Genomic DNA, 13,717 nt, shown 5'->3' on the forward strand with positions numbered 1-13,717 from the left:
ACACATAATAAACCAAATATCTGACCTAGCTCCGACACACCCTCACACTCACTCACTCACTCACTCACGCACTCACTCATATCAAAATGGCATTCGAAGGAGTTCCCGATAAGATGCTTGCAGCACAAGTCGTTGAAGTAGGTATTTCTTTTTCAAAAATGCACTGTGATACTCCATCGAAAGAGCTCATTCGGACGAAAATGAAATCGAGGATGTATTCACCCGGATACGAGAGATAGTAGGTTAGGTTAACACATCATTCAGTTCAATAAACCCTACAAGATCCACCACATCCCCACTCCACGCGGTCCCCTCCACGAACACGATATACTAGTACGTGTGGCCGCGGCATCTCTCTGTCACACAGATGGTATGGTACTGGAAGGCGTACTGGGCACGCCCCTCCCGTGTACCGCCTCGCATGAAGGAGCCGGCACCATTGTCGCTATAGGCTCTAGCGTGTCAGGCTTCAAGCCAGGAGATCGCATCCTATGTAGCTTGACTTATCATCGTTGTGGCGTCTGTTCAGATTGTACCGGGCCCGAGCATGTACAGCAGTATTGTGATCATAGCGGAGGGTATCTGGGCGTTCGCAGAGATGGGTCATTTGCCGAGTATGAGGTTGTTGATGGAAGGGAGTGCAATTTGTTACCGGATAATTTGAGTTTTGAATCCGCGGCTCCATTGGCTTGTGCTGGAATCACTATTTGTAAGTCTGCATTTCATGTTCTGATTCTGATTCTGATTCTGACCGTTCAACTTCAACTTCTGAATTTAAATTTATGCGATACTAAAATATGTGCAAAATTAGGGAGCGGTCTCGCGAAAGCGGGCTTGAAATCGGGAGAATGGATAGCAATAGTAGGAGCGGGTGGAGGTCTAGGTCATTTGGGGGTGCAGTTTGCTAAAGCGCTAGGTCTTAAAGTCATTGCTATTGATGCTAGAGATGAAGCGTTACAACTTGCTAAAGACTGTGGCGCTGATGTGTTGGTAGATGCACGTCAAGATAAAAACAAAGTTATAGAAGATGTCGAGAGGGTCACGGGCGGCCATCGTGCAAACTCGACTATCAACGTTAGTGATCATGAAAGCGCTGCAGCAACAGCGATCGCCGTTACAAAGAGGCGTAAGTTATTTTCCGTTCTACAATATGCCTAACAGCATTATGACGTTGACGAGAATGAGCTTCTTTCTCCTCCAACAATTTTAATTATAAAGGTTTGCTGACCCCAAGTTCGCCAAAATAGACGGAACGATGATTCAGATTGCTCAGCCCGAGAAAATTAGCGTCCCATTTGAAGATTTGCTTTTTCGGGATATCAGAATCCATGGAAGTCTTGTTGGTAAGTTGATGTGGTCCCTGGCCCCCACAATCATTATCTGACCAGGAGTGTAGGATCCCAAGGCGAAGCACAAAAAATGCTAGAATTAGTATCAAAGCACAACATTAAAATTCAAACAAACCCATTTAAAGGCTTGGGAGAGATTCCCAAGGCAATGGAGCTCGCTCACTCAGGCAGAATGAAAGGGAAACCTGTCATCATAGTGGATGACGAGGCCATTGAAAAAGAGAAAAAGTCGGGACTACAAATGATATGAGAAGGGTTTCGAGAGATCCCTCCCTCGCTACTTACTATCTTTCGCCCCGAGTAGAAAGATATGATAACGAATCCGGTGCAATGCCTGAGGAATTTGGGCACTTTATGAGGGGACAATAAATAATATTTTTGTAGCGCTACCTTGAAGTGCACTAAAACAATCTGAAAAATATAGATAGCACATCTCAGCACCTCTACAGTATCCCCTTCTAGTCTAGTAAGGATGTTTTCTAAACATTATACGCCAAATGGTATCTGGTATGAAACAATATTTCAACATTCCCAAAAAAATACAGTAAAAAAATTCTGCAAATAGAACATGAATCTGATGGTACCTGACCATGAGATGATATACACGAAGATAAGAAAATAACAAACAATGAATTCTAACCTTCCACTGACGACCATAAGTCAATCTTGTCTGGCAAGCTTTACTTCATGGCGCGTTTTCCACGTCGATCATTGGAACTAGCAGATCTGCCGGACCGCTTTCCCAATGTTGAACGAGTTGAGGAACCTCGTCTATTTCTTAAAGAAGAATCAGGTACTTCGAGAGACGACGGGCCAGCTACGGCATACGACGAAGCGCTTGGTCCAACACTGTAGGAAGAGCTGAGGTCGGTAGAAGCAGCGCTTGCAGCCGGCCTGGCTGACGAAACAGAAACTGGAGGAAGCCCATAATTTACTCTGAGCTTTGAAATGAGCTGTCCCAATCTGTTCACATAAAGTCGTCTCGGAGAAACGAATGCTACACTGCTCAAGTCGGCGCGAAGACGATCTAAGCGATTGACAAAATCACCTGCGGCAACGACGTTCCCAGGCAAATATTCAAGTGCATCAATAATAAAGTCGCTTCTATCTGGAACATTCTCAGATTGTGGACCAAGTAAGTTCAAGTAGAGGTTTCGATTCGTTAACTGTTCTCCGTGAGGTCTGTTGCGCCGAAAAGAATGGTTAGAGTATACGTCGACATTGCGCGAGCGAATAGCCTCCAGCATTCGGATCAACGTTGCTGCTGCTTGTAGTTGATTATTCCTACTCATACCGACTCTCCACCTCAGATTGTCCCTCATTGAGTCACTGATGTGTATGAGAGCTTGGGCACACCATGGTACATTGTGTTCAAAACCAACGTTGTCGAATGGCGCCATGGCATCCCAATTTGAAAGATTGCCGGAAGCTGCATAGTCATCTAGTTGTCGGAGTGATTCGTTGAATTTGTCCTCCATCTTGTGTAGATACATAATATCACGGCGCTCTCTGGGGATGTGTTGTTCAAATCGATGAAAGATGACATCATCTTGAGTCAGTAATTTGGCCAGAGTTGCTTCCAGGTTATAGGGAACAAGGACGGCGTCGTTGTGCACAGCGAAATCAAAAATATCTCGGTACTCGTCTGCCACTGCTTGTGGATGAAAAAATGATAACATGTCCCTGACGTCAGCCTCCCTTTCGCGGGTTGTTGTACTTGTCCTTGGTCTCTCATTCTTAAGCGACCATTGAGGGGCTGGAAAAAGATAAGGTTCGTCTGAGAAATCCCATCCAAGGTCTTCACATACATTGGACATGCCACGCTCGTTAAGGCGTTCGTAACAGTCGTCGCCGGCGTCTATGCCCATTGCCGACTTCAGCCTGGCAACGTGGAAGCAAAGCTCTTTTCCGCACGAGCACTTCTCTTCTCCTCCTTGCCTTAATGAGCCAATTCGAATACTGCGGGTTTCAACCTCCGCCACACCAACTTGGAAAGCGAAGTATGGACTCAATTGCTCCCTTGACTGTCTCCTTGATCGTACCAATCTGCAATGATCGACAGCGAGCACAGTGTGTAGTGCTTCATCGTCAGAATCTTCATCCTCCGAGAAGACGCCAAATTCCTGGGGTCTTCTCTCTCTGCCCTGATTATGTTCTTCATCGCCGTCGTCATTATCGGGGTATCCTGAATAGTTGCTATCGCTATCAGAATCCCCGTCACCAGAAGTAACTTCCCTTCTCAAGGGTTCATGGGAGTAGATCTGACCACTACGTGTTGCATGCATGGTCTTGCTGATATAGAGGTCGCAGAAATTTGGAAGCGGGGACGACATGAAGGTAAATACGCGTAGGATATCAATGTGTAAATCCCATGATGATGCTGACGACTTTGTGACTTATATATTTTACGAACTTGTGCTTTCTCCCTCCTCCTACCTATAAATTTTTTCGTCATTTTGTTAGTATGCAGAGGATTAAAAGCAATGGATGCTCAGCCTTTGGAATAGTAACAAAATTTGGTATCATTAGTAGGTCACAAATCCGGTCGCATGGGCCCTTTTGGAGGTCGGCTGGGTAGGAGGACAAGGCATTCATATGAATAAGATGTATGATGTACGATGTAGACTTGTTGGCACTTTGTTACTATGCCATTTTGGTAATAGTTTGCGATGCACCTAGCATAATCAAGTAGATGTATGGAGTCAAGCCACAATAGTCGCTTGCGGCGTTAAATTTTGGTTGGACGATACTGGATGGTCTCGAGATGGTGTTATTGGGATTGGAAAGATGGGATGGCGGAGAAATTCCAAAAGCACGGACGGAGAGACCAATTGACGGAGAGCCATACAAAACCCCGAAACAACAGAACAGCCGGATAGATTACATACGATAAGCGACCAGTCTCGAGCCAGTACACACAAGTATCAAGGTAGTAACTAATAGGTGGACCAGGCTGACATTCAAGCTGATTGAAACATTCAACCAATTAAATTCATGAAATTCCTTCAAAAGATCTATAGATGGGGTATCTATATTCAGTGCTGGAGGACTGTAAGGCTCACTCCTTCAATCCTCGATTCATCCAATTCCCCCTTCATCATTAATTCGCCTACTCTTTGCCATCGTTATGCTAATTGCAACAATCATTACCGCAAAAGGAGTGACGAATGAAATAAGTGGTCATGGAAATAACTCGACGTTCATTATGGATCGCCCCGGGGTCGACTGTTAACTGCAGTAGGGGGATTGAGGATTGCGGGATTGTGGCCTTGAGTTGGACGCTGGGCACTCATCACTCCTCAACTATTAATGGTCAACATTACGACGAAAGAAATGAAAAGTATGACACTTAAGCACTCAAGAAACTTTCGGAGTTGGTGCATTGCAGTAGTGTATTAGGCCACTCTCTTCACCACCCCGTATTGTTTCCAATCGAAGTTAGAAGTTTCAACCTAAAAAAGAAACAGACGCGTTATTCCTGCATGTTCGGGCACTCTTCCGCATCATTTGAATGTCAAGTGACAAAATGAAGGTGGTAAGGATATTGCTATGTTCGTGGCGCAGCGCGGCAAGTGGGCCACAAAATTCGTTTCTCATCCACATCTTCGCATGGCAGCAAATCTTAAACTAGCATGTCAACTCTCGACGCATTCAAGTTTCCAGGAACTTCTAGAGGTCTTTCGGTTATGATACGGTACTGATGTAACATGTAAGATTTTGGAAGTTACCAAACTGCCGGTACCAAATCATTCAGCTTGTGATATTTCTACCAATCATACAATCATCGCGAGCATGGCATTTGGAGGCATCAATGGTGATATCGCCTTTTGCAGATGGGATTGGGTATCAGCATGTAGGCACAGTGTTACTTTAAGAACACAATCCACAAATATCGAAAGAGAGTTACCCCTCGGTGTGACATATTTCAGGAAATCGTTTCATATTTTCATCATATGTCTGCCATTCATATCTCAGCTCTGTTCGATGGTGCTTGTAGAAATCCTCAAAAGAATTTCCCCTGCATGATAACTTATGTGTGGCAAATGCAAGTTGCCCCCTCTCCCACTATGATAGATCAAGCACGACTCTTCCTTGCATTTTACCCTCCGACATCTCCTTGAACACTTCCGTCAAGTTCTCCATCTTCTCCATTCGAATACGAGTCTTAATAATTCCCCGGGCCGCCATCTCAAGTACCTCCAATGCTTCACGTTGGTTACCTACTGCCGAACCCTTGATGTTCCATTCTTGGGCGACCTGTTGATATTAGCGCATGCTACAAATGTGATAATGGAGATTTTTACCATGGCTGCAGGGAATGAGTTGGCTATAGGTTGGGAATCGCCTTCTGGCATTCCAACGCAGACCAACGTTCCGCCGAATCTCAAAAAGCTAAGCGCTTGAGAATAAGCGCGATTAGAAGCAGTGCACACAATGACAGCAGATGCTCCGATCCCACCAGTGACTCTTTTGACTTCCTCTGCAATCGCTTTATCGTCAAATTTGGTGAGATCTATGAAGACTTCTGCTCCGCATTCTTTCACCAACTCCTCCTTACTTCCATGGTCAATTCCAATGATTCTCATTGCCATACCACGACTTCCGATTTGACAAGCTAAGTGGCCCTAGGTAGGTTAGTATGCGACCCGATTAGAGATTCTGGGGAGGAGATTACAAGACCACCGCCCGCACCGGCTATTGTATGTTAGTTTGAAGACTTCACGAAACTCGGAGATGACCGTACCGATAACAACCCATTGTCCACTCTTAGCATCACTCTTTCTCAAGGCTGAATATCTAAACTCAAAAGTTTCTGTGAGCTTCGCCTACTCGAGGGGTGGCCGGCCCCTGAGGCGGCCCGGCCGCCCAAGCGACCGAATTGAGGCTGTGAAAACTCACGTCGTGACTCCAGCACATAGTAGAGGAGCAGCGTCCTTAGAATCCAGAGCATCTGGAATTGGTGTTACATAGTTCGCTGGCGCGAGCGCATATTGTTGAAATGTCCCGGGTCTGTTTTCTTGAATTAGAAATCTCACCCACTAGGAAAGCCTCGATTCACGAACAATAATAGCCAGAGATTTTTTGATTCTACAAAACGAAAGATTTAGTCTTGAACTATAAGGCGGATTCAGAATTTGGGGTTACTTACGAAGCAAACTCCATCTTTACCCTCGAGACATGGAAGACAAGAACCACAAGCATAGGCGATCCACTTTGAAGATTCTCAATTAATAATGGTCCCCTAGGTTCTCGAAATGAACTCACTTTAATTCCAACACGATCACCAACCTTCACTCGACCATTCTCCGAGCCTGGGCCTAATTTGTGGACGACTCCAACACCTTCGTGGCCGCCGACTTGCCCAGCTTGCGTCGGATAAGGAACTTTCAAGGCATTAGACCATCATCGTATACTTAACTGATGCAGTAAGCTTACGACCACGCCAACTATTCTCACAGATTCCCATATCACTGTGGCAAACACCACTATGGGTACTACACAAGACAGCACAATCAGCGAAATCACATCGATAAAAACGGCACAGCGTGAGCTCACAGTCTCACAAGCACATCGCCGGGTCCGGGCTCAGGTGTGTTTAATTGCTCGATTTTTGTGGAAATAGTTCCCGGTTTGTCGTAAACAATCGCTTTATATTGTTTGGGAATGTCAAAGGACGGGGTTGTTGCTGCTGCCATGTCTGCGAATTATCCTTGGCGAGGGGGAACACGTTTTGATTTCCCACGAGTTCTTTTCAGTTCCAGGAGAGAAAAGAATATGAGAAGAGAATGTATGTATGTATGTATAGATAGGTGGATGTGTTGATATTAAAAAGAATGGTAATTGTAGAGACTCGCATCACTTTAAATAACAGGTGAAAGAGCGGGGTTACACCATCTGTCACTCCACCACCTTTACACCATTTTTGCTACGAGGACTTTAAAGCCGATACGCAACGCCGAGGTTTATTAGCACACATACTTGCATATATGCGAGTGTGCTTCAGTGAATGTGGTAAAGACTATTTGGATGACAGTCAATAGCAGCAAATATATGTTGGTTGGTTCCATCCGAGCGGGGATTAGTTCTTTGATAGATGCGGGGTCTGTTGCAACTCGGGGTAGAGCCATGCAGCCACTCAGAAGCTTTGGATCTTTGACGCGGAGAACGGAAAAGTCGATGATTGAATGTCAATGGATGAAGATATCATTTGTAATACGTTACTCGAATATGATTGCTTTGCTTTGCCCTGGTGGTCCCTTATGTCCCGACATTGATGCCACAAAATGACATGTCAACAGTAGTCATGTTCGACGCCTTTCAAGTACACCTGCATGTCTATATATGAAGTGACATGCAAAGGTATGCATGATGATTCCATTGTGGCAGTTCGTACCTCGAGGTGGATCGTAATGTATAAGGCCCCTCTTTCTCTATCTATTTTACTGTCTTGTTGGTGCTGACTCTGACTCTGTGGCACTGTGCCTTCTCCATGCCAATGTTATCTATCTAGGTATCGTATCTATCCATTGTAAGTTTAAGCGTGATAATGGCCGTGCGTGCCAAGTGATGATGGATACTTGGATTCAATATCCTAGGTAAGATCTTTACATCTTCGTACCTTTTACCAATCTCATGTGAAATACAGTTCCATACATTTCACTATAAACCGAAAAACTTCATGCTCGGATTATGGAATGGGGTTTACAGTCTTCTTGTCGTCGTCTTAACTCCCCGGGCTACTTCATCGCACTTGGGTTTCAGGATAAATAATGCAAAATGTTTGCCATGACGTAGGTACCACGTATCTGAACACCAAATGCAATAGTTTCTACCACTTGGGAACGAGATACGTCAGGTAAATATGGTACTGGACTGGTATCATTTGTCAAGACTCTCCGCAAATTTCACCGAGGAAACCGGTGCAAAGTAGAGTGAGTATAATAACTCTTGTAGGAATAAATTCAATAAGTCGTTTCTTCCTCTTTTCATTTTCAATTGTACAGTATCATTTCGTGTAATCAGTATCATTTTTCTGTCTTCCCCTCCAACGAAACAATACCTTCAAAATGTCCCCAAATATGCAGAAACAACATCCTCAATCCGTTCATGGAGAAAGCCACGAAAGAAAATACGGTGCTTTCCAGAATGAAATCTATAAAGGTTTGATACCCTATGCAATGCCCCTTCATTTCAAAAGAAGACCAAGCAGCTAACTTAACTTCCTCCAGATGGCATGTTTGCTAATACTGTCCCAACTGTGACCACCGATCCCAACAAACTCGAGGAACAAGCACGCTCTAAGCTTGCATCCACATCATACAACTATGTAGCAGGAGGAGCCGGGGAAAGAGCCACTATGGATGCCAACAGACTTGCGTTTAGACAGTGGAAGATGGTACCTCGAATGTTGCGTCCCACTACCAAACGAGATCTCCGTGTCAATCTCTTTGGTCAGGAATATGATAGTCCAATCCTGATGGCTCCAGTTGGTGTTCAACAGATCTTTCATGAAGACAAGGAGACTGGTCTCTCGGAGGTGTGTGCGGAGATTGGTGTACCGTACATTCTGAGCACGGCTTCGTCTTCATCCAGTGAGAACATGAATCCTATACCTTGATCAGGAGTCACGACTAACAATCCGCCTTTCCTAGTCGAAGAAGTAGCCGAATCTAACGGCCCCGATGGCCATCGCTGGTATCAACTTTACTGGCCTCAAGATGACGAAATCACCCTCTCCCTCCTCAAACGCGCGAAAGACTCCGGCTACAAAGTCCTCGTCGTAACCCTTGACACTTGGGCTTTAGCCTGGAGACCCGCTGATCTTGATGGAGGTTATGTCCCTTTCATGAAAGGTGTCGGTGACAAGACTGGCTTCACTGATCCTGTCTTCCGCCGAAAGTTCAATGAAAAATACAACGCCACTCCAGAGGAGAAGCTTTTTGAAGCTTCCCAAGAATGGGTTGGTGATATCTTCTCCGGTGCTGCGCATACTTGGGACCAGATCAAACTCTTGAAAGATAATTGGGATGGCCCCATTGTTCTGAAAGGCATCCAACATCCAGACGATGCATTGGAAGCCGTCAAAGCCGGTGTCGACGGCATCATTGTCAGCAACCACGGCGGTCGTCAACTCGACGGTGCTGTTGGCTCTCTAGAAATGTTACCTGAGATTGTCGAAGCTGTTGGTGACAAACTGACGGTTTTGTTTGATAGTGGCATCCGCACTGGTGTGGATGTTATTAAGGCCCTCAGTCTGGGTGCCAAGGCCGTTCTAGTAGGAAGACCTGCTATCTATGGATTGGCAATAGGTGGGAAACAGGGAGCCAAACAGGTCTTGCAAGGGATTTTGGCGGATGTGGATCAAAGTATGGGATTGGCGGGTATTCAAGATATCAAGGGATGCAATCGTTCGATGATTAGAAGAGTGCAGTATGGAGGGGATGTTAAGGCCAATAATTAATTACTGGATGTAGAAGGGTTTGAATAAAAGACAAATAGAGTTATAAAATGATATTTAACAGCGTGTAGATAATAAAAGCTAGGTCATCTGTTCATAGTTCTACCCGTGTTTCTATAATTGTCCGAACTGTACTCCTTCTAAGATTCTCGTTTTGAGATTCTGAGAACATTATTATTGATTTCATAGATTGATTATCTTAAATCAATTCAACAATTGAAACGATTTTGATGTCTGAAATACTTTCAGTATTTAAAAGGTATTGAATATTCTAAAGGGTTTGATTATTGAAGTTCGTTCTCAAATTCTAGTTTCAAGATTTTGGAAATGTTGTTATTGATCTCATAAATTCAGTCATGTAATTCAATTCAATAATCGAAACCCTTTCAATATCTCAAATACTTTCAATGCTTAGAAAGAATTGAACAATTCAAAGGGTTTTGATTGTTGGACTGCAGTCTGGACTATTGGACACTCTGCATTAACGTTCTACCTCGCTTGCCGCACACGATATCCTCAAATACCCCTTCATTCATCACAACAAAACCCAAACCACAAAAGACACTCCGCAAATCAACCAGCTCCTTGCCATCCCTCCATCCAAACCTGGTTCCCTCCCCATCCGCATAGCTCCACCGGTGAAAATTCCCTCAATGCCAGAAGTTGTCGCGCTGGCAATAAGCCCCTCTGAAATAGATTGCGATGGAAGAGCCGATAATGTCAGCCCATTAGCATTATTCACAGCCGTAGCACGACTCGACTGCCCCGCGACCGAAGACGAGACTAGCGTGGAAGTATCCCAAGCTAGAGCACGAGAAATCCCATCCTTGTTCGTCATGTCAAGGGACATCGCAGACGCTACTGCAGTCTCTCGACTCAAAGCCACGGCGGTGGATTCAGGGTGCACATTAGTTCCCGTGTCAGCATCGACATCGACATCTGATCCCGAGTCCAAAAGTGAGTCTGGGTCTTCGTCTTCGTCTTCGTCTTCGCCTGCATCTTCGTCGGCGAGGGGACCCGAGTTCAACGCATTTATTAGCATGGACATGGGTGGACTGGAGTTACCGTCCGAATCATCTGATTCAGTTCCGAGGTCAGGATCAGTCGATTTATCATCCGACTTCATTTCTGTGGTTGATTGCGATTCTGACTGCGATTGAGAAGCCGATGAGGAGGATGCGACGGATGTCAATCCGGAATCTGCGTCTCCCGAATCGATAGCAGAATCCGGGTCGGATGTGAAATCATCGGGGGCGCTGATGCCGAGACGAAGCATACAGACTTGTTCGTTTTCCTCCTGGCGTCGAGTGTAGTGTTAGCATTGATCTTTGGGGGTGTTGGAGATTCGATCAATGTCATACCTTGTGACAGCAATAACCCTCAATCGACGCGCAGACATCTCCTATACCACAGTATCCATAATCTTGCATGCAGCACGACTGTTCATGCCACAAAGCTTATCAGTATAGACTTTCACATGTTCGCATCTCGTTGTCTTTCTTCAGCGTTGAAGTCCCAGCACCTTCTCAATTTGAATTTCAAAGTTCAAAACTATTATGAAGAATCAAAAGAGTGCTCCGGGGTAAAGAAGGTCACTACTCTTTAGAAGTCTTCAGAGTTCAGATTCTCATGAAGTACCATAAGTGCGTGAAGTGATTCCTCAAGGGGCACGGAAATCATTCTAGCACAGTATGTACACGGAAGGAAGAGACAACTCACCTCCCCAATCGTAGGATCATAGCAATATTTACTATCGCTCCCACCACATGGAACTGAACCTTCTCCATATGTTTGCTCACAGGAGAGAAAGTCTCTCTTACTAGGATGTAAAGCTTTGTTATGATGCAGAGCGTGGACTTCTGTATAATGTGATGTGAAATGTAATTTTGCGTTTGTAGAATGGACTATATAAAGGCATAGAACCGGCAAGATGATGGGATTTGGTGACTTCATTTAAACGGAGATGTGTAGGCGATGAAATTTGGAGATGGAGAGTGTAGCTAGATATTCTGGATCGTAGTAAAGAATGAATGTGTTTATATGATGAGTGCTGGGTGATCGACATTGTTTCATCCATGGCTTGAGAAAGGTATGCAATATAATGAATTTTTGATCTATCGAAAAGTTTCCCTTGATAGCGCTCAATGTGATCAATTTGTGTTTTATGATCAATTATCGCTACCCCTGAGGCTGAGAAAATGTGGAAAGGGGTGCCATAGAATAAGTAATAGTCTCTGCCCCTCGCCTGAAACCGATTATTGCCTATTACCTAGGGGTTTTAATCTCACGTGTAACTATATACTTCATCGATACCTTGCAAGTATACGGCGGTTACTTTCCCGAAATGCAGTAAGTTTCCATTCCCAGCTTTCAATAAACCAGCGGTGCAATCCCGCTCCCCCGTGTCTCTCAATCTGTTCAGCCACACCCAAACCATCTGAGATAGCAAGTTCAGCACCAGTGGTCTCGACTATGGGCATGGTTATTATAGCATCGCCTAGTTTCATCATCTTTTCATCGCCGGTCCACAATTTGATTAGTTCTGGCTGGTCCACCTGGTGAGTTCTCAACAGCCAATGTAGAATTCTGTTTTCTTTCATCGTTTCGGGATTAAAAATCTCGCTATAAGGACCAGGTAGATCATGCTTTAGTCGGAAGGTTTTGATTTCGTTGAGAAACTTTTCGATCAAGACAGGGGATGCTGCTTCGTAAGTTGGTCGTGTCGGTTTCCAGAGCTCATCTTCAGTGTCTATTAAACCATCTAACCGAGGCCGTGAATAGATGTAAGTTAAGCTCACTTCCCCGCTGTGCGCATCAACGTGGTTGATTATGAGATCCAAATTGGTTCTGTCGAATTTCTTATGGATGTGCGCTGTGTTGCCAGGAAACCAATCTCGAAACTTCTGATTCCACAAAGTCTTTGACAAGATGACGGTGCCTCGGAATACCACAATGGGACTGATTTCTCTATAGCTACCTGGACATTGTATCGGAGAATGAACGCCCATACAGTCGAACGTAATATTCCCTTCCAATGGATCGACATGCGGGGGAAACACCAAACGAGGCGACCCGTTTGATCTAATCTTAATCTCACAATTCCATTCAATCTCATGCTTGAATCGTGACCTCAAAAGAAGTTCTAGCATACCGCGGTGAACTCTCACTCTGGTATTGGTCGTTTTCTGAGGAAAAGGTGTGGTGCTAGGCACTAAAAGGCGATCTTGAAACCTCTTTTCGCTAATGTTCAGCAGTTTCCTTAGGTCATTGACAATCCACACTGGGAGCGAGATACTATAATCATGCCGATTGGAGTTCTCTTCAGGCCGACGATCCTTTGTGAAGATCTTGAAGGGGATATTCTTCTTGTACAGACTGCGTGCGAGTGTCAAAGCTGATAACCCACTCCCGAGTATTCTGACGGGCGATCGAACCAAGGGAGTGTGAGCAGGAGTAGGCGGACAAGATTTCAAGAAGCTTTCCATCGACATACTTCGGGTGTGGTGGCTAGTCGAGAGCCCTTTTGTGCTTCTTGGCTGACTCATGATAATTTTGCAATCTCAATGAATAAAACTGTCAATAAAAGCTCGATTTTGAACGTGTTGGGTGGTAAGAAATGCTACCTTAACGGGTAAAGAATGAAGAATGATGGGTGAGATGATGAACAGCGGAAGCATATGAAAACATGCAACATGTTGAGGAGACGATGATCGAGTCGATCTTTACTTCCTCACCATAAGAAATACCGAGCGAGAAAGAACAACCTACAACGTTTTAGAGCCTGTGAGAAAATCATCTTGCCGAAGTTTTGATGGAAAGTGTGAGGATAGCGTAGGTTCTCGTTACTAGACTACATCGTGTGGTTATATGCTGGATTGTATGTTTCAGAGCCTAGCGTTAAAATCATCGT

General features: G+C 44.7%; 5 protein-coding genes across 5 annotated transcripts; 2 read left to right on the forward strand and 3 right to left on the reverse strand.

Moving 5' to 3' along the window:
* Positions 1-86: 86 nt before the first annotated feature.
* Bfra_000886 (putative alcohol dehydrogenase protein) lies at positions 87-1,599 on the forward strand (the record flags this gene model as incomplete). Its single annotated transcript, XM_037331330.1, has 5 exons — positions 87-137; positions 265-709; positions 812-1,126; positions 1,248-1,343; positions 1,397-1,599. The coding sequence occupies 5 exons, from the start codon at positions 87-89 to the stop codon at positions 1,597-1,599; spliced, it is 1,110 nt and encodes a 369-aa protein (XP_037197663.1).
* Positions 1,600-2,029: 430 nt separating this feature from the next.
* Bfra_000887 (putative swim zinc finger family protein) lies at positions 2,030-3,682 on the reverse strand (the record flags this gene model as incomplete). The annotated part of the gene is made up of 1 exon (XM_037331331.1): positions 2,030-3,682. The coding sequence occupies one exon, from the start codon at positions 3,680-3,682 to the stop codon at positions 2,030-2,032; it is 1,653 nt and encodes a 550-aa protein (XP_037197664.1).
* A 1,732-nt stretch (positions 3,683-5,414) lies between these two features.
* On the reverse strand, positions 5,415-7,045 carry Bfra_000888 (putative alcohol dehydrogenase ii protein; the record flags this gene model as incomplete). The annotated part of the gene is made up of 9 exons (XM_037331332.1): positions 5,415-5,606; positions 5,654-5,974; positions 6,025-6,044; positions 6,094-6,146; positions 6,249-6,366; positions 6,409-6,437; positions 6,499-6,733; positions 6,786-6,844; positions 6,906-7,045. 9 exons carry the CDS (start codon positions 7,043-7,045, stop codon positions 5,415-5,417), a joined length of 1,167 nt encoding a protein of 388 aa, XP_037197665.1.
* Positions 7,046-8,416: 1,371 nt separating this feature from the next.
* Bfra_000889 (putative fmn dependent protein) lies at positions 8,417-9,810 on the forward strand (the record flags this gene model as incomplete). Its single annotated transcript, XM_037331333.1, has 3 exons — positions 8,417-8,510; positions 8,579-8,941; positions 9,002-9,810. 3 exons carry the CDS (start codon positions 8,417-8,419, stop codon positions 9,808-9,810), a joined length of 1,266 nt encoding a protein of 421 aa, XP_037197666.1.
* A 532-nt stretch (positions 9,811-10,342) lies between these two features.
* On the reverse strand, positions 10,343-13,352 carry Bfra_000890 (putative fad binding domain-containing protein; the record flags this gene model as incomplete). Its single annotated transcript, XM_037331334.1, has 4 exons — positions 10,343-11,104; positions 11,169-11,246; positions 11,527-11,666; positions 12,134-13,352. 4 exons carry the CDS (start codon positions 13,350-13,352, stop codon positions 10,343-10,345), a joined length of 2,199 nt encoding a protein of 732 aa, XP_037197667.1.
* Between the last annotated feature and the right edge of the window lie 365 nt (positions 13,353-13,717).

This window comes from Botrytis fragariae (assembly GCF_013461495.1).
Source record: "Botrytis fragariae strain BVB16 chromosome Unknown tig00000001, whole genome shotgun sequence".
Classification (NCBI taxonomy): domain Eukaryota; kingdom Fungi; phylum Ascomycota; class Leotiomycetes; order Helotiales; family Sclerotiniaceae; genus Botrytis; species Botrytis fragariae.